The sequence below is a fragment of the Lagopus leucura genome, unplaced genomic scaffold, assembly GCF_019238085.1.
Source record: "Lagopus leucura isolate 7727_CA_CO unplaced genomic scaffold, USGS_WTPT01 Super-Scaffold_100001, whole genome shotgun sequence".
Classification (NCBI taxonomy): domain Eukaryota; kingdom Metazoa; phylum Chordata; class Aves; order Galliformes; family Phasianidae; genus Lagopus; species Lagopus leucura.
In genome coordinates, this window is record NW_024962262.1 from 73,714,537 (window position 1) to 73,735,452 (window position 20,916).

The 20,916-nt window shown below is 41.4% G+C and overlaps 1 protein-coding gene across 2 annotated transcripts in view; it reads left to right on the forward strand.

The window, feature by feature from the left end:
• The window catches only part of RCAN1 (regulator of calcineurin 1), a 41,075-nt gene extending 35,700 nt beyond the window's left edge, over positions 1-5,375 (forward strand). For both annotated transcript variants that reach the window (XM_042867838.1, XM_042867839.1), the window contains exon 4: positions 2,630-5,375. In XM_042867838.1, coding sequence (XP_042723772.1) covers positions 2,630-2,793 — 164 coding nt within the window. In that variant the 3' untranslated portion in view covers positions 2,794-5,375. The remainder of the gene's footprint in view (positions 1-2,629) is intronic.
• Positions 5,376-20,916: the final 15,541 nt, after the last annotated feature.

Genomic DNA, 20,916 nt, shown 5'->3' on the forward strand with positions numbered 1-20,916 from the left:
TAGGAAAGATGAGGACAGTAAAATAGTTAACAGTTGTATAGCCCTGCGTTTGAATTACCTTTGTTTGCATTCTGAGATAGTTTCTCTCCTACACATACTGCTGTCTGAATATTATGGTAGTTTGTGGCACTAATTTTCTTCTGGATTTAAGAGGAAGAAGTTTCCGCCACTCCTAACTCCTCGGTATTTTCATCTGCTGCAGTTCATTTATTTATTGGAAGCTTTAAGGTTGCTTTCCCCTGGAAAGAAAAATGCTTCCTTTCTACCTTTCCCTGTGCAAATCAGAGGAGATGTTAAAATTAACATTGTTTACTACCATTTATTTCTAGTGCTGTCTCATTAGTTGCTTTTCATTTCAACTGTGTAGGATGTTAATGCATCCATTTATTAAAAATACATAGCATCACAGATAGGTACCCATATTTTAAACCAAGTAGTCATGAGTTATATATAACATTCTGCTAAACTAAATCATTTTGAGAGTGGTTCAGGAATTAATATGATCACATTCCTTGATGTCCATTTATATCTCAGTTAAAACAAGCTACTGAATGAGAGTTGGTAGAAATTTTATTTCCAAAAACATACAAATCTGATTTGACCTGTTCACAAATGTCCTCTTGGGTTTAGGAGAGGGAGCAATTGGCTATAGTTAGTTTGTATTGTATCTTTGGTACTGCTATAGTTTATAGTACCACTTTACTGCAATATTCTTTATATGTTTGCCTGCTTAGGGACCTTATTACATCAGCAGGAAGGAGAGGAAGAGGAGGGGAAAGAACTTGTAGCTCCTCATGCACCAACCTTGCAGTCGTAACTTGTTTGTGTAGTAGCTTGACTGCATGCAGGTGAAATCTGCAGTTCCTACTGAAAGTAATGTGACTCAGACCACAAGGGAATTTTTCTGAACTCTGAAAGTTCATACCCTTGCAGTCTGTGGAGAGACAGATATCTATGTTTATACTGGGGTAAAAACTGGGATGGATTATTGCCGTTCTTTAATAAGTACCATATTTTAAATAGTAAATGAATTATAGTGGCAAGAATGTTTTATAGGAGAAATATCAGAGTTAGAAGTAAGGGTATAAAATACTGCCAAAAATCATTTGGTTATCCAGAAGCATATACACAAAGCGTGTGAGCCTTTGTTATTTGTTATATGGTTATTTGAAACCATCCATCAAGATGGATGACATCCTAAATTTTATTCTCATGAAATCTGTTTTTGAAACAGAAATCCCATAAGACAGCGCTCATGGGAATAAAAGTTGTTTTTGATGAAGCGCTTGGAATAAATAAATAGCACTACAGCTTGCTGATCTTATTAACGTTCAGAGCTTGCTTGCAGCTTGCTGCTTTCCTTTTAAGTTTTGGCAATACCAGGAAGAAATATATATGTCTTAAATATTTAAAAGTTTGCTAATCTATTAAAAAAAATACTGGTTGTTTTTTCCCCTGCAAGTTATGTTATTAAGATGCATTATAGTAAGCTCACTGGCAGATCTGTGATCCCTTTCTCCCATGAGCTTTTTCACATATATTGTGAATGTTGAGCCTTTTAAGGCTCTACCTCTTCTCTATGGAATTGCTCTTCTTGCCACTTCCCCCTCCTGCAGTCCTCCAGAAAACAGAGCAGAGACCACTTTAGAGCCTTGGCACACCACAGCCTGCAGCTTATATTAGTTCTCTCAAACAACTGATCACTAAAATAGTCTTAAAATTGTATTCCCCACTTGAGGTTATGAGCCTAAAGTAACAAGAAAAAAATGAATAAGGGGAGCTGATCAGGGAAATGGAGGAAAGAAATAGTTTGCTCTTTCTCTGGTCTAACCTTAAGATTAAACCTATTTAACATCTGTTTAGATACAATTATTTATCTTGTAGCAAAAACAGATTTCAAATCAGCTGTCAACCAAATTTATATCATAGCACATCTACACGCTGGTTGTATTATATCTCAGTGTTTCACCTCATATAATGCCTGCTGTCTAGCTCCTGCTTCACAGAATGCCAGAACAGTATCAGAGCATCTCTGTGAGAGGTGGGCGGAAGTGCATTCAGCCTCATTAAGTGTAAAAGCTTTTGGGAGTAAGGAGGATTCTGTGGTTTTGTCAGCACTGAGAAAAGCTGTCTGCATGATACAGTGGATGCTTTGTGTGCTTTACAGTAAAAACAAACAACAAACAAGCACAACACAAAACAGTAAACACTCCAATTAATCTCAAGACAGCTCATATAGAACACTTTCTTGAAAGCCTGTACAGAGATATTTTCTTATAGTTACTCTTTTATATATATATATATATATATATATATATATATATGTATGTATATATATATATATATATATATATATGTATGTATAACATATATGCACTCTCTTTTTAAGAGAGCAGCTGAGTGCTGTTGCTTTGAAAACAGACCTTAAACACTTCTGGGAGGTAAATATGGCAGTTAGTAATATACTTGTCTGCACCATCGAATGCTCTGTTGGCATCAGACTTTTTGTTATCGATGTTTTACTTACACAGATAACATTTAAAGAATGAGTCCTTTTTGTTTTTTAGCATGTCTTTCATAGCTGTCTATAAAATTTCTTGACTAGTTTTGTTAATTTTCTAACTTTCAGGAGATAAGTATGAGCTACATGCTGCCACTGATACTACCCCTAGTGTTGTTGTCCACGTATGTGAGAGCGACCAGGAAAACGATGTGGAAGAAGAAATAAAGAAACCCAAACCAAAAATTATTCAAACAAGAAGACCGGATTATACTCCTTCCCATTTAAGCTGAACTGCTACGGGTTTTCAAGGGTTGCAAGTAGGCATATGCAAGGGAAACATTTACTGTGGAAACAGCAGGTCACAGCTTTGGTGGCAACAGCAGCAGTTGTAGTAGGAGAAATTCCAAAGTAAGTTTGCTCTGAAAAAAATAAAGGAAATTTCATCCTTATTTTTAATGCTGCAGGTTGAAAGATACCATGAGTGTGTTCCCAGATCTCTGGGAACGAAGGATAGGCAGAAAATGACATTTTGAGACCTAATACGACAAACTTTGGGTTCTTTCTGGGGGGGGTACTGTAGGCTTTTCTGTTATAAAGCAGTTGGGGGAAGATTTCTTTGTTCTGTCTCACATAAATCCTCAAACTAGTAGGCTAGTCATTGTGTGGTGTACATAGCGATAACAGAGGTGGTTTTAAAGGTAAAATATTTGGAATTGTAAATCTTTTTCATATAATAGATTTTGTGCATGTGTATTCTTGGTCTTCTAAAGTAACTTTGCATTATTTTCTATAGTTTCTCACATGCTTTTGGAGATCTGGGAAATTGTTTAAAGTATTTATTATCTCAGCATCCTGGACTTACTACTAGATGTGTACATACATATATATTTATATTTGTTTATATGGGCACTCATGTTTCAGCAGGCATACAATTTGTTTGGCACCCTCCTTTGGTGCTATGTAACTTGTGCTTTTAAAATTTGACTCTTTTAACTGCCTATGTAGGATTTTGTCAGGCAAAGCTGTAGAAAAAAAAAATGTGCAATAGGAAAGTGGTTTAAATAAGTTGTTTTAAAATTATTTAAGTTAAAATAATTTATATCTGGGATAACATTTCTTCAGTGACTTTAACTTTCTCACTTGGATTAAAGAAAAGTATTCTGAAATGTATAAACAAAGCTAATGTTGCGTGTTCACAGCAATGTACATTTTCAGTGAGAAGAATGGTAATGGAGAGAATGAGAGCATTATCCAGTAAGCAAATCTGCATTGTTGAAACAGATTTAACAGGGATTGAAAAATTGCACACAGTGTGTAGAACAGCAAAGAGAGATGGAGTGCCTTTTCTTCATTCATTCCTGATGTTAACTGTTCTACAAGCTGCACACTTGTATCTTTTTCTACTGGCTTTGTATGTCCATAAGTATATACTTTCTTAGCCTTGCTTCTAAGCTGGTATTTAGAAATGCTTAACGCCAAGTAATGATGCATACTTAAGTATTGGGTACACATGGGAAAAGCTTTAGGGTTTTTTTAAAACATATTAGTGTGTAAAAACACTAGGTCATGACATACAGGTTTGGCAAAAGATGGCAGGAGTGTATTTTATTTGTTTTTTTTTTTTAAATGGAAATCTTCACTTTGATGTAAGTGTATTTTTTTTTTTTTTAAGAGATAGTAACTGCTATCTGTGGAAAATATCACTGACCATTTTTAGAAAGGGGATGTTTGGAGCTTTTCAAAATGTTTCTAGAAATCCAAGCTGTTTGGTTCCACGTTGATTCACTTTTGCCGCACTTGGTCTGAGGATGACTTTCATAGCTGGACTTAATGTAAAGAAATCAATTCAGTGCCATTTGAAGCAAACGTAGACTTAAATGTCCAGGCTCACATCTTGTTTTTTAAATAAAATATTAGTGAAGCAAGTTGTGTAACAAAGCCATTCCAAGCTGTGGTGTGGTGTGTAAGTGATTTGTTGAAGGCCTGTCATTACACTAAGCAAAACAGAGATTGATATCCTGTGACCAAAGAGAACAGGAATCTTTTAAAGGTCATTTACTTTTGATCTTTGTTCTGTTTGTTTCAGTTTACAGGGCATACCAAACACTGACAGTCGGTGTCTATCTTGAACCTAATTAAGTGGCACTCTCTCCAAGTTAAGGTGCTTAAGGTTATTTGCCTTATTAATGAGTAACAATCAGCTAAATACATCTACTGCTTCTTAACACCCCACAGTAAATAAAACGGAGAGAAATCCTGTTAGTTTGCCACAACTGTCTTCAGGCCTTTCCAAGATTTTTTCCATGTTTCTCAAATTGCTACTGGACTTTAGTGTTTTACTTCATGCAACTTGAAATTGTTGGAATATGTCTGTTTGGTCCTTTTTCTGTCTATTCATGATTACCAGTCAAAGCATTAGTTTTGCATTAATTTTACATTAGCAACTTAGTTTCTGTTCTGCTTCCTGGCAATCCAAAGAAAGCAGTGCTAATACTCAATTAAAAATAAAGAATGTTAAAGAAATACCAATATGATCTTCCCAGACTATTACCCTAATATCTGCCTAATGAAGGTGGACACTGGAAACCATGGATGGGAGACTTGGGATGGCTGCAGTGTATTCTTCTGATTGTAATTGTAAGCAAAGATGGTGAGACAGTAATCTGCCTGTCTTTTCTGGTTGTGTATCTTGGCGTGTGTCACCTTCTGTTATTATTACTACAATATATTGTTTGCCCTGTTTTTTTTTCTTAAAAAAAAAAAAAAAAAAAAAAACTGGTTAAATGAGTGCTTAATTAATTGCATTGGTATTTTATACAATTGTATAGTATGGGGCATATTTAAATTAAAATATTTTATTGTCTTCTTGTAATGTTGTGGTATTTGTACATGTAACTATTCAAAGATTTTGCGCCACAATCTGAACTTTAGGCTTCTTAAACATTGCTGGTTTGAATAAGGAACAGTTGATAAGAATATCGTTCCAGGTCACATCCTTATCAACTAAATAAATTTATGCATAGAGAAAGACTTCTCAACCTTCTGCTTAAGTGACTTACATGATCTTAATGCAAGTATGAGAATCTAGTAATAAATGAAATAGTCCAAAATATTTCAGTTAAAAACTGATTGTTCTGTGTCAGGAGTTGATGTGCTTCTTAATAACAGTATCAACACTTTACCATTCTGTTACACCTTTACTAGTTTTCTTCTACAGCATGAATAATTCTATTTTTAAAGCTCTCGGAATATGAAAACGTCAGCATTTCTATGGCTTTATCCAGTAATCCAGTGTGGTGAGTTGCAAAGCATATGCAAAAATGCTTTGAAAGTTTTACTCCTTAGGATGGAAGAAATCCTCTCATGGCAGAAAGGATTTATTGATATTAATGCTCGTCATTCTTCTCAGTACTTACGCCTGAGAAGAACTGATATCTGTAATAAATTGCCCCATAAACAGAAGTTATTTGAAATAGCAGGGTTTTGCTGCTCATCAGTAGCAGACCCATCCAAGGGAACTCCTATGTAGAGTAACCAGAATAACTTGATCCTTACGTGACCTAATAAAATAAGGTAAGTTGCTCCACAATTTCAAACAGCAGCAGTTTCAACTGAGCCACTTTACACAGAATACCTGGTTTCTTTTTCTTTTTTGAATACATTGTTCACAGTTTTATTATTTGCATTCTGCTTAAGGATAGCATCTGCTATCTCGAATCTTGGAAGATGCCACCTGTTGCCATCTTGCAAGACTTGTTGTCAGTTTAGTGATACACATTGCTATTGCTGGGTTATGCTCTATGCACGCATTACTACATTAATAACCTTATCAAGGGGAATTCAACAGTATGTAAGACTAAGGTTTGTTTCTAATCAGGGCGTTGTTTTTCAGAGCAGCAACAAGTGTAGTAACTTTGATATTTAAAATACTAGACAAGCCTATTAATTGTTCTTGTGTAGCCCAGACTTGTCAAGGGTGGGGAAGCAACTCTCTCATGCCATTTTAACAGTTACAGCATGGATTTTGCTCTAAGCATGATCACCTGCCGAGTCAAGTTTAGTTTTGTCACATTAGAAAGAATGCCCTTGGGAAGACAAGTTCTTTAACTTGAGATTGTGATTTGTATCTCTGAAGCTTTCTTTCTTGTTGTGATATGTCCAGAATCCTCTCCCATTTCCAAACATGAAATGATAGCAAGGGATAGACTTGTACTCCAGGCGTGAACTAAGTTTAGAAATTCATTCCTTAGACTTAGCTATTGCACTTTCTCTATCATCTCTGCTTTTATTCTGGATTATGTCCAACACATTCTGGAAACATTCTACAGAAAAAAATTATCTACTTAACACCTTTAGTAATTCATGTTTGGATGTCTAAGAACAAGAATAGAGAACAACTGATAATAAACAAGCAATAACAGTGAGGATAAGACCCGCACAAGGCATCCCCAGGACGCTGTGCCCTACTTTGGTAAAGCAAGACCAGAAAAGTGGCTCCGTTGACCATTAGTCAGTGCAGTGGATCTGGCAGGACTGGATTCTCTTTGTATTTGAGTTTGCTGTGTCTATCAAGCACAGCCTTCATCTCCTTGGATTTTATTTCTGACTTTGTGTGCACCTGCCTTCATTTTGAATGCGTGCATGTTTTCCTGGCACTGATATGTGCCAGGAAATTGTTTTATTTTCAGCACCATTAGTAGCATATCTCAGCTGTATGAACTTTTCCTATATTCACCTATCACCCAAGATGTCTTGCCTTTGTTAATTCTCATGAAATTACATCTGCTTTACTATTTGCTTTGCACTGAGCATCTATCACTGTCATTTACATGTTTAACCTTCATTTCTTTGACTGGTGGGTGCAAATTGTGCTCTGTTCTAGTGCTGTCCGTCTGTAATTCTGGCCAAGTTGTAATCAATTCCCTGTATCACAGTGTGTTGTGATACCTTCAGTAAATACACAGGCTTTGGAACAAATCAAATTCCCATGCGTGCTGCCATTGTCCAAATCTCTGGAAATACTGAAGTTGTTAGTCCTCCCTTGGTTACTGCTACTCCTCTCTCCCTTACTTTATATACTTGTTTTCCTTGGGTCTCGAGAGCTTTATAACCTTGTACTTAATAGCTGGGGAAAGGATGGGCAGAGACTAGTGTGATCAGAGACTGAAGGTGTAAATAAGTTGCTGTTCAAGTCCGATGAATTGGAAGAGGTACGTGCATGTGCCCAATAGGTGGAGCTAAATATCAAGCGATGCCGTTAAATAGTGCAGATAAAACTAAAATCTCAACCTCCAGCCTTCCATATCTGTGACACTCTTCATGCTTTATAGCCCATAGAAAGCAAACAGTGCACACACTGAGGGTGTCATATATCACGGCAGGATTGCCTCCAGTATTTGAGTAACATCTCTGCATGGGTATCCCTGTGTGCAAGTAAGCACGCATACTGTAATATGTGATTAAGCCAGGTGATAAAGCAATTTGTACAAGGACTGTACATGCTGGGGTGTAGCAGTTCACGGAGAGAAGCTTTTCCTGGCAGGGAAAGAGAGTAGAAATAATCATCGCAGTGCTCAATTAATGGGAAAAATAAGGCATGAAAAGCTAGCATGCGTTGCAAGCTTGCAGAGATGGTTAATGATTTTACCTTTGTATCCAGCCACTTTTCATTGTAAAAGGTGAAATCCAAATACTTGTATATATATATCAAGTGTTGCTAATTCACAGGGTGGCTTTGGCTTAGACAAGCTCACCCAAAAGCATTTCTCAGTGTGAGTTATTGCTGAACTAATGCAAACAGCAGCAGCTATATAACGTGCTTTTAACAGCGTCATGGGATTTTTTAAAATTATTTTTATTGTTGGCCTTTACTAGTATTGGAGCTGAATGAGGTTTGTTTGGGCCGCTGTTGTGAGAAGTAAATGATCAATTTATTGATTTTATGAAGGCTGAGAAAAAAATATGACTTGGCATGAAAAGCAGTTTCACAGCCTAGCCCTTTATACCTCTTTGTTTTCCACTCGTAAGATTTTGCCCCTACTGGAATAGAGAATTTGATCCTGCTGTACTTGTGTGGCTGGAAGCTGCAAGAAGTGACTGCAATGGTTCAGGTTCTGAAGTATTTCTGTTTAGTAAGCCAAGGGTATCCATTAGTTTATAGCTGACACCCCTTGCTCAGTGAGGACAAACAGCTCAAGTCTGTCGGCATCGAACCAGACCAACCTCTGTACATAGTGCATCTGTTTCTGTGGAAAGTGACAGGTCTTCAGTGCTTTTAGTATATTCCCCATGTCCCTCCATGTCTTGTAAGTATGTTTTTAAAAATGCTGTTTCTGATCTCATGAGTCTTGCAGACCTGGACAGACAATGATCTAAAGGCTGCAAGGAGATCTCTGTTTAGCCAAGTAATTACTTCTCAAAGTTGTCTTTTAAATGACTGGTGTGTACTTCGTACCTCATTCAAAGGTACGAAGAACGTGCAGAGAATACACATGCTACTCTATCTGTCCTGAGAGGGAAACGCAGTATCTTCCTTGTTCTGTTACTGAAGGTCAAGCCTATTGCATGCCATAACATGCATTATTCTGGCAGAAGGCAAATGGGCTTGTTTGTGATGAAGGACACTTGGAAGGAGTTCTATTTTCGTAAAGGAAAAAAAATACAGTGCTACGGGGAAAAGGCTTGCCTCTGATTGCTTTTCCATTCTGTGTAAGCAGGCTCTTTCTGAAACCAAGTAGTTGCCCAAGCTGTTTTCAGATGCACTTCTTAGATATATTGGAGTTACAAAGACTGAAAGTGCCATGCTGGTGTCTCCTAGCTATGCACAGTAATTCATTTAAAGAGATGAAAAAGCTTTACAAAAAGTTTTTTATGCTGAAGTCCAGTGCTCCAGATGTTATTTTTTCCATGAGATTTCCATGTTAAGATTTAGAGAAGAGCAGATAGCACTAGGCCTGTAGAAGGTTGTCCAAGCCTCAAGCATCTTGGTTTATATGCTGGCATTAGTCCGTCTCTCACTTCTGCCTGTGTCCTAATCAGCATGGCCAGCACCAACTTCAGTTGTTTCTTTTGGTCATAAAAGCATTACCGTAGCTTGGAATGAAGCCTACGTGAAATCATTAGGAAAAGAGAAGCAAAAGAGGCTCCTGAGGCTGAACTGAGGAGTCTGGGTACAAGGAGAGCTTGAACCTGAGCATCAGGGCTCACACTTCCTCTCCCTCTGCTCCTCAGTGTCCTGACTTATGCCTCCACGCTGGATGCAGTAGTCCTCCAAGTTCTTCATACCCATTGGCACTATGTATGTTCCCACAGAGGCTGTCATGCTGAACCTTCTTGTAATGGTTCTGATTCCAGCTGGCACAAGCACGTGTCCTCTCCCAGAGCACCAGTTCCACCATGCAACGCCAAGTACCTCTTGGCTCCCTGCCCTCCTCATTTTTGAGCTTTTCAGAGAGCAAGCTTCCACTTCTTATGCTCCAGTTGCATATCTATAATTCACTGACCTTGCTTCACCACTTGAACATGAACCGAGTGGACAGGTCTAATTACCTTACCAGTCGTCATGCTGATCGGGATCTGTTTTCCAAGGTACAGCTGTGGCATTCTTGTAAGAAGTATAAGCAAACATAATTTCATAGCTTGTTTGTAAGTTAAGGACTTGAGCATTGTACAGGATCTTCTCAAGTTTTATGGAGGAGACAATTCAGTCTGAAAGCAGGAAGATGTATGCATGTGTTTTGTTTGGTTCAGCTAGGCCTGTCTGATGGGCTGGATCAGAGAATGCTGCATGAGAAAATGTGCTTAAATGCAGCGTGCTTGCTGTAGGCAGGGGAAAGCTAACCTGGCTATGCTGAAGGATCGATAGGGTGAGTGGAGACCTACTGCCTTAGATACCTTGAGGAAAGCTGAGATGACAACTTGTGAAAATAAAATAGCTTGTGCTGTGTGAAGACTGCAAGAAAGGAGAAGGATCTGCTGCACCTGACAGTGAAGTCCTGCATTCACTTGGGTGAGTCATGGCAAGTATTGAGTTTGAAGTCTCAGCTGTACGAAATGATACCCTGAGCAATTTCGTGTGTAACCTCGAGTTTTCTAGGTTATTCTGTGTACTTTCTCCTTCTAGAGCAATATTACAGGATAGAAGCTTTGATATAGCTTAATTACAGGCTAGAGCTGTTATAATAGAGCTCCTGTAGGTAGGTCAAAAATCTTTCCAAGCATGACGTGGTGTTCCAGTAAGCATTTGCTGAGGAGCAGTTCTAATGGCAAGCTGCTGATTAAGCAGTGTTTCAGCAGCTAGAATTTTTACATGAGATTAAAAAGAAGGTGCATTACATTACGCTGTTAATCTCTCTGCCAAATTGTGCTGTGTGGGAGAAATATTTAACAAGAACTTTCCATGCTTTGTCAGCCTATGGTATCATTCAGGAAAAGAATAGTACTGTGTTTGGGGGGAGAGTTGTGTTCGTTGGTAGTAAATACCCAATCCTTCTCCATAGAGCATGTCAACGGACTAACTCATCCACGTGTCCTGTTACTACTCATTACCAAAGGTTTCCAGAATAGTACTGCTCAGTACTTAGCCTCTCTGCCCTTGTCTACCTTATACACCCAATTGCCAGAGCCATTTGGGACTCATTTTGTGTACACCCAGTTCCTGTATTAGAGAATATCAGTAAGAAAGAATCACAGAATGGCCTGGGTTGAAAAGAACCACAATGATCATCCAGTTTCAACCCTCCTGCTGTGAGCAGGGTTGCCAACCTCCAGACCAGGCTGCCCAGAGCCACATCCAGCCTGGCCTTGAATGCCTCCATTCTTGAAGAAGCAAAGTGTTGCTGTGTTTTTTTAGGGATGTTGCTCATCAGAATTCTTAAGAGCTGTGGGAGGTGTGTGGGCTGTGTGGAGGAGGAAAGAAGAACTGCTGAGATTAAAAGCTGTGATTAATTGTTCACGATGACGCATGTGCTTTACAAACACCAGGCTCAAGGAAGTCTCTGCCTTGAGCAGCTTTGAGCTACAGTGTGAGTAGAGAAGATCGGACACGCAAGAATGAGAGAAGATATAGAGGAAGCTAAGAAGAATAGGTCACTGAGCACAAGTAAGGTGTTGGTAGAAGTGGCCCCAGTGTGTACCCTGGCTCTGACTTACCCTGTGTGCAGGAAGCTCTTGAAGCAATTTAGAAACACTTAAGAATGAAGTCTACTGGAAATCGAGGGAGGCAAAGTGTATCTTAAATACTTGAGCAGAGGCCTACTGTGAGTGATATTGAAACTAGCAGTGCTGGTTTGGGCTTCCTTGAGGGAGTGATGGCAATGCTGACTTTCTTCCAGTCTGAGGTATATTTGCCATATAGGTAGCAGTTGTGACAGCTCTCAGCCAGAGGACAAGTGCTAAACTAGAGGGCACAGAACAGTAATGGCAGTACAGAGCAGGTGTGCATCTTTATGACTGTGTAGAGCACAGGGCATTTACAGCTTCTTCATGAATGCTTGTCTATTGTGTTAATGAAGCTTTTGGTTAGGCCTTTCCTACTTATACCTTTAAATGTTTTGTTTCCAGAGTGAGACTCCAGTTGAAAAGATAGGCCCTATTCTAACGTGCATTTGAATAAGTCTTGGCTTGAATTTCTTTTACCCTTGAGCAGATGAGAATTTTTCTAAGCCCCATCGTTGTGCCACTTGTACAGGCTGGGCTGCGTGAGGTAGTGGAAGCAGCAAGAAGCACAGCCAGGGCTGTGGGTGCCAGGGCCTCCATTTCCTCCCATTGAGTGCCTTCATCTGGTCAGCTGAGTTACGGGGCACAGCCTGTGCATCTAAATAGATGCTGATTGATGACAGAAAAGGAGAATTAGCTCTGTTGCCCACGGGGTTGCTCCTTACACCAGGGGTGCTGTCATTTGGTACCTGCAGTGAAGGGAGTGAGAAGGCTGCCATCTTGCAGTCATTAATCAAATCTTTCAGCACCAGCTGGCCTAAAAACAAGTATTTTCTCAGCTGACACTGCAAAATCTCTGAGCTTGACTCTGGAAATGGCAGGCTTCTGCCAATGACACCCCAGCTTGGCTGGCGATGAGGCTGCCTGGTATCTGCAGATGCTAGCTGTTTTGCTTCCAGACTTCTCAATTTCCCTGTGCTCCACTTGATTACACAATGCCAGATGGCGTAGCGAAATTCTGCACCAACGCCACAAACAAACTCCACAAAGAGGGCTGCAGACGGGAACCATGCGGGGAATTTAGGCAGCAGATAGTCCTGAGGTCTGGCCAGGTGTGTGGAATTTACAAGAGAAGATGATAAATGATAGCCGGATGCGAGAGAGATGCCTACAGCTCCTCTAACGAGGATAAAGAAATAAACGGCCTTTTCTTTATCCGTGCTCAGAAAACTGATGTGGAGCTGTGAAGCAAAATAAGGGAGAGAATTGTGAGAGAAAAATGTCTTCCTGCAACACTTCTGTCATTTGGGGGGATTATTTTCATGTTCCAGAAATCCAGCTGTGGGGTGCGTATCTGTAGGAAATTTCCTTCACTCTGTGCTTTGGGTAATGGTTTAAAACATCTCTCGTAGGTAAAAATTATATTTGGCAGTGCTGAAGCTTTTAAAGTGCTTTTTAAACATAGAAAATATCAGATGATGTTTTGATGCATCTGTAAGGTGTGTTCACAGAGCTCCAAATTCTTTTCAGGCTCTGTGCCCCAGTCTGTCCATTGCAGCAGTAATATTTCCATCTGAGCACCGTAAACGCACTTGAAATCTGCCTGCATTAAACACCTGAGCTCATCTGCCGTTGAATCGTATCTGCACCAGCTTTCATGGTGACGCAAATAGCCGGCTCCATCTTAGCTCAGCCTTTACATAACCCCTTTACTTGGGTTAAGTCCAAACCTGCCATTGTGGGAGCCTCCTGTGATCTTTCCCTTTATTGGCAAATCAGATGCCTGTGTTGTACGTAGGACTTGGAACTGATGATCCCTATGGGTCCCTTCCAACTGCGGGTGTTCTATGATTTTGTGATTCTATTTGTTCTTTGGCAGCTCAAAGGGTCAGGGCTAGATCCACAGAATTTATTCATCTGGTTTTTGGCTGGAGTGTCCTTACTGCCAGGTGAAGGAGTGTAATGCAAGCATCTTAATGGTAATTACCCCTTTCTTTGTTTCTTATATTCTTCTCCTTACAATTATTTGTCATTATAGAAAATGGAGCAGAAGAGATGTCCCTGCACAGAGGCAACCACAGGAAGAGGTGATAGAGGCAGACCTGAAGTCCTTTTGCTCCAAATAACATACTTGTATTCAAGCATAATAAGGACAGGTTGCCCAGAGAGGCGGTGGACACCCCATCCCTGGAGACGCTCAAGGTCAGGCTGGATGGGGCTCTGAGCACCTGATGGAACTGTAGGTGTCCCTGCTCACTGCAGGGAGCTTGGACCAGATGGCCTTTAAGGGTCTCTTCCATTCAAATTAGTCTACAATTTCCAATGTTTCAGCATGAGTTAATAAGAGCACTATCAAACAAACTGAAGCAACAGGGGATTTTTATTTTGTTGGCTAGGTTCTGGGTGAGGGGACTCTCTATGTGGCAGTTGGCACAGGCACCTGGCCCTGGGGTTTGGAAAAAAAAAAAAACACAGTTGTGTATATTTTGCAGACAGCTTGACAGTTCATGCAAGTTTGAGGTTCAAGGAAGGTACTCCAGTACCTAGTGCCCTGCCTGGTGTTCCTCTTCTATAAATAAAGCCAAAGGGTCATATCCGTCCAGAAAGTTTGCCCATGCAGTGTTTCGTTGCTTGGTGGTAGTTGTTATCCATGACCTTTATTCCAGTAGTAGTCATGCCTACCAGCAGCAAGATATGCTGAATGCAGCAAATCATAAGTGGAATGCATGTACAAATCTGCACTTTAAATGAGCTTTTATAATCTGTAAAATTTAATGATGGCCTTGCAGAAGAAAGGAAACCTTTAAACAGAAGGGTGGACTCATGCGAAGGTGTTGTGACAGAATGAACGGCAGCAGCAAGTGGCAGCTGAGGAACCCAGCCCAGGGTGAGAGATAGTATGGGTGAGGTCCTTTCACCACCACCCGCCTCCTCCAACACGTAGCAGTTATTGCAAACGGAGCATCTGTAGCTTCATCAGTGCATATTCCATCTTAGCATCTCTATAGTTGCCCCAAGCTGATGACCTAAGACCTATTTATTCTTTGGTTCCTCTAAGTGCTTGGTGCTGCAGCATTTATTAAAAGCATAGGTATCTTGGTTTGTTTACTATTGGCCAGATATGAGTTTGCTCTGTTATCTTCATCAGGAGGGACAGGGTCAACTTGGGTTTTGTTTCTTGTTGGCTTGAAGCGATTTTGATGTCTTGGGTCATTCACTAAGTGTGACACAGCAGCATTCATATTACAAGTACCTGCTGGCTTTATTAAGCAGGTGAGATTAAAAGCAAACAAACCACTGGAAGATTTTTCTCCTCTGTGGAAACCTGAAGGAGTTAATTTGAACTGAATTTGTAGCGTTAAGATGATATCGATGGTGATGGAGTGAGTCAAGGTATTGTTTTCATGCTGCTGCTTTGTCTTGGAAAGCTCTACATTAAGGCACTCTTCTTTTTGATGCTGTCTCATCTCCAAAATTAAGTCATGGGCTGTTGATGTGTTTAATTTATTTGCCATCAGAAGCATTGTTACTTTCTGTGAAGGATGAGAAACACTGAAGATATTAAAGATCGGCTTTGCTAGAGCAGATCTGAGTGAAGAAGAGTTACAAACAACTGGTACTGTCTATGGAAAGATTTCAGGCTTTCATCCACCTCCCAGCCTTTCATTGCCCCATGGTGAGGATCCAGGAACCTTGATCATAGGGACCCGCTGTCAGGACATTTGGTTCCATGGGAATCCCTGAGACCTGCTACTGCTAGGATACCTCTGGCCTCCTGAGGGTTTTGTTTTGATTGCTCATCAGTGGACCATTGAGGAAATCATCACAGAATCATAGAACAGCTTGAGGTGGAAGGGACTTTAAAGACCACTGAGCTCCAACCTACTTCCATGGGCAGGGCTGCCAGCCACCAGATCAGGCTTCCTGGAGGTGACTGGCATGATGTAGGAAGGGACAGAAGCTCAGGCAGCTTAGGACTCAGCATGCAATGCACCACGAAGCTCAAACCAAGTGCTATAGATTCAGAAGTACTTAGGACTGAAGTGCTAAAATATCTGAGTAGTTTCCCAACTTGGTCCTCACTGACCAAGATGTCCGTGTGACACTTGCAGAAAGTGAATCACTGGTGGTTATAACTTCTGAGGAAACAAGAACCTCAAGTATTCATTTATTTTTTAAAACATTTGAGATAAAAGATGACACTAACTGGAGCTTTTTGTCATGAGTAGGGCAGCTCTTAGCACCAGAAAAAAAGAAACATCCTCTTGGTGAGATCTACTGGAAACTATTTGGATGGTACATTTGTCACATTAATACAGTTTGAGTGACAATACTGTTTGGAAATAAAATTTTCCAAATGAAAGGAATTATGTACTATATCTGGTGCAGGAGCTGAACACCAGGAATTCACATTTTCCATTTCCTGGTGTGGAATAAACAAAGTAGGCTTAAAATTAGTAAATCACTTAGTCACTGTATTAGGAACGGCATGGTCAGCAATACCACTGCTCAAGGAAAATGTTGTTAGAACTACATCCAGTTTTCTAAATAAAACGGGCCTGCTGCTTGGCACGAGGGTCTCACCTTGGTGTGATGGAGTGTTTGGCAGCTTATATTTGAGCATCTTTATGCGTGTGAGCTCCATTTTTAGCTACCAGCTAAAAATTATTAGTACTGCTAACTACCAGCTAATGCGTTTAATGGCAATGCATTCTCTAGGGACATTTACTTTCCAGTGATGCTAATTCAATTCCAGCCATTTTAGAATCATAGAAGAGAATCACAGAGTCGTGAAGATTGGAGAAAAACTCCAAGATCTCCTAGTCCATCTGTCAGCCCACCCCACCATGCCCACTGAGCATGTCCCTCAGTGTCATGTCCACATGCTTCTTGAACACCTCCAGGGACAGAAGCATTTTACAAACACTCAAGCTAAGGTCACCTCACCACTTGCTTGAGGAGATGCTATCCACAGGCTCTGGCTCATCCCACGTGGCACACAGAGGGCATGGGCGAATGAGGTCACGAATGCCAGCTCTAGAACAGAGCCAGAATGGGCTTCAGCCTTGCTGTTGGCTGAGAGAGAACTGAAGTAGTGAGCTTAGCAATAACCCCTTATTTAAAGAGAGAGAAATGCGTGACAGCTTGATCTAAGGAGGGACAGTTTTGCAGTTTTGCTCCATGTCTAGACCATTGTTATGAGTGGGAGGGAATTCAAAGAACTAAGAAGGATTGTTTGCTTAGGAGGAAAGGAAGTGCCCAAAGTAACACCAATATGCAATGTGTAGAAAAAATGTTCACGTGCACTTTTCAAACATGTATGAATGCATACCCAAAGCCCCAGAGTGAAGAAGGCACGAGGAGATGAAAAAGGCAGGAGACAGCATGTTGCTCTGCATCAAGACCACCAACCTGCAGGCCCAAAGCTTCTGCTCTTGTGAGTGCATTTCTGATTTGGGTGTAGTAGAATTTGTTAGGGACAGAAATTGCAGAGGTGGTAGAAGCAGGAGTCTGAGGTCTAGCAACACCCTCATTGGGGCTGGCAACAGAAGCACATTTTTGCTCCCTTGCCAGGATAAGACCCACTGGAGTGGAATAAAAACATTTCACAGTTCTGAGGAAGCCACCAGGTTCTGTGGGTGTGCCTTTGAGGTCACAACTGTCAGCCCAGCTGAGCAAACTACAAGAGCAGTTGAGTCCTTGCCCTGAGCCTCCTGCTCACTGACACTGCTGGTGCAGCTCTGCCCCTCTTTCTTTTGTGGCTGCACATTAAGAAACCAGGCGGGTCAACAAGCTGAGGTTTCAAGGCAGGCAGTATAGATACTGCTAATCACCAAACCATGCATTTCAGTGGGTTGGCATGAAATCTTGGGCTTCAGTATGCCTCTCCCCATCACTGTGCTTGTTTACCAGCCACACAAACCATTAGCTTATATGTTCTCCAGCTCTGTCTGTTGCAGGAGCCTTGCACTCGCATCTCCACATCACTGACAATGAAGCTGGAATCTACTATCATTAATCTCTTTCAGCATGCATTCAAGGTTCACTTTCAGCAATGTCATTAGGTGGAGCTACAGCCTCTGGCACTTCTGGGAAGCTCTATCATTGACATTCATTAAATGCACTGGAGAGAGATGGCAACTTCAAAATCGATTAATTATCATCATCGCCTCTAATTATATCATGCCCAAACTCTGCGAGAGGTTTTTGAGGTAAATGAAAAATGAGATCTCTGCTATGAGGAAGCTGCGATTAAAACTCATGATGCTAACACAGGCAAGGAAGAAAAGGAGTTTGCCTTGAAGAAAGGAGCGGCTGACTACCAGACTTTGTGTTAAACTTCATATCACCGATCTCCTCCTCAGCCTGTATTGCGGGCCCCGCTCTGAGGTAAGGACTTAAATGCTGATTAAGTAAATTTGCATAACTTCAGCCCATGGCGAGTCTAGTTATGCTTTGTGCCCCTGGGCAGCTTCCTTCCATCCCACGCCAGCACAGCCAGCACTGACCCCTGACGCATTGCTGACTGGTGTTCCTGCATCCACAGGCATCTGGGGACACTGCAGGTACATGACAGCCAGAAGGTGCTTTTATTTGAAATGGAGGAGAAATTTGAGGGTGATTTTGGTACAGGCAGCATTTCTTCTCCATCGGTCCTGCAGCCTGCTTGACAGCTATCTGAAAGGCTGCCGTGAGGTGAGTGTTGGACTCTTTTCTCAAGTGACAAGTGATAGGATGTGAGGAAATGGCCTCAAATTGCACTGGGGATGTTTAGATTGGCTATTGGGAAGAATTTCTCACACAGAGGGTGGTCAAACACTGGAATGGGATGTTCAGGTAAGTGGTGGAGTCCCTATCCCTACAGGTACTTCTGAAATGTGTGGACACGGTGCTAAGGGCCATGGGTTACTGGTGGGACTTTTGGTAGGATGGTTGGACTTTTGATGATCTTAAAAGCTTTTTCTAGCCTAGATGATTCCATAATTCTGTGCTTTGCTTCTAGACCAGAGAACAAAGTAGCAGCAGCCATTTTGGCACAGCTGGGAATGCTCAGGTGTGGTGGGGACAGGCAGGGTGTAAGAAGTCCTAGTGGATGGAAGGAACCCAACACATGCTGCGGCAGTGTTGCTATCACAGAAGAATTTATGGTAATTGTCTTATTATTTGCAGTGTCCTTATGGTTAAGTGGCAGTGCGCTATTACGGACACACCAGTGGGATCAGTACCTTAGCAAAGCTGAAAGGTCCAACCAGAGGAATGCTTGTTTGATGCTACCTTGGCATTTGCTGTTCCACACACCTTTTGTCTAGGAAAATTCCTAGATGTTTTCAGTGTGTTCTTAGTTTATGTAGGTTGCTCTCATCTCTAGTTTCAGCAAGACACAGGGAGTCATCTAATAGCACGTGGCTGTGTGAATGGGGAAACTGCTGCAGCAATGGCTGCTGGTAGCTGAGGGCCTGTACCAAGCAACACACAGCCCAACACTCGTTTCTTACCAGTTTTCCCTAAACATGTGCACTGGCCATTATAAGACAAAGAAATGGATTGAAAGAAATGGTCATTTCTTTCTACATACAAACATTTACAGCTGTTTGTATGTAGGAGCTGGTCATTCTCTCCTGGGAGAAATGAATCATAGTGCTTCAAGGGCATTTCAGATGCTGAGTGCCCTCTCAGATATTCTCTTCTTCTGAGTCATCCCACACCCTTTTCCTCTGAAATGCTTGACAGAGTGAAGGGCAACCTGCTGGAAAGTGCTGGCTCCAGGACTTCATTTCCTTCTATTTGGCTGTGATTGCAGAAGAAACATATTCCATCTATGCTCATATACTAACCAAGGAATTATCTTGCCCTTTGGTTTATAAAGCTGCACACAAGCTGTTATGTAGCCCAAGCAGCTATCTAATATTCAGAACCATGTGGGTTTCCTTCAGCTGAAGAAAAATTGAGTCCCCACCTCCACTCACCTTCTCTGCTGGGCACAAAGCAACCACAAGCCCAGCTCTACCTCCACCTTCCCAAGAAGGCAACTGGGCGTTTTTGGGGACAGCAATGGCTCCTTGCCCTAGGAGAGAGCTTGCTCATGCTGACATGGTTGAATATGTGCAAAACTGGGATAAGAGAGATGAGAGGCTTAGGACAGTGTACATCTGTGCTAGTGCTTCAGATCTGGCTGCAGGAGTATAGCTGTGAGCCTGGAGGGAGAACGTCCCAAGGCAGGCAGCCACAGGTCAGTGAACCACAAACAAACCAAGCATCTCAGGGTTTGGAGGGTGGCAGTTTGCTTTTGCTGCTTGCATCTGGTGTTTGCTCAAGGGGAAAAAAGGCATAGCAAGGAGATATGCGTGCCTGCTTCTGGGGAGAAGCTTATCTATACCTGACTGTAAAACACACAGCTTCTTTAAAAGAAGAAAAGAACAAAAAAGCCAGGAATAGCACTGCCTTTGAAAGCCTTCCTTGATAACCCGGGCAAAGCTGGACCTCACATTGCTTGCAAGCACAGGAAGCTGTGGGTGGCATGTGTGGGGATATAGCTTTCATTATTTCACCTAAATGACTGGAAAGGTATTTTACATTTTGACTTCCCAGGATACAAGATTTCCCTTCCCCCATGACCTGGTACCTTTTCTGAATAGGTGAAATTTTGAGAATGCCCTTCCCAGTACACGGCAAAGCCTCCTCTCATGCCTTAGCCTAGCAATTTTGTGCAAATTCCTGGCAGATTGGAAGGGATGTTCATACAGCTGATGCTATTGTACCAGCAAAGGATCTCTGATCTTGCTTTCTTCCAGCAGCACTGCCAGCAAAACTGGTTTCTGAGCATAAGCCATCTTTACTTGGTGAATGAGGAGACCTGCTGACAAAAAACATGGGTATGAAATTCTTCCTGTGGTGGCTGGACTTGGAAAAGGAAAAGCCAAAGGTTCAAAACTGTTCTTGCTTAAACAACCTACTGCCAAAAAGGAGAACAATGCAATCCTCTCAGGTTTTCGATACCTTAAGTATCAGGAGAATGAATAAGCCTCCAACATTGCGGTGATAATATTGTGGCTTCCTAAAACCTCCCTGCCTGACACTGCAGCTCTCATAAGGCGGTCATGCCTTATACAAAACCACCTCTGCTGTGCTTGAAGGACTCTACCATTAATGGCTGTAGACTTTTGAATACCAGAGGATCTAGCTCATTTATAAGTGCTCTGTGAGCATAACCTTTGAGTTTCGCCACCTGATGGAGTCAGGATTACAGTTTGCCAGGT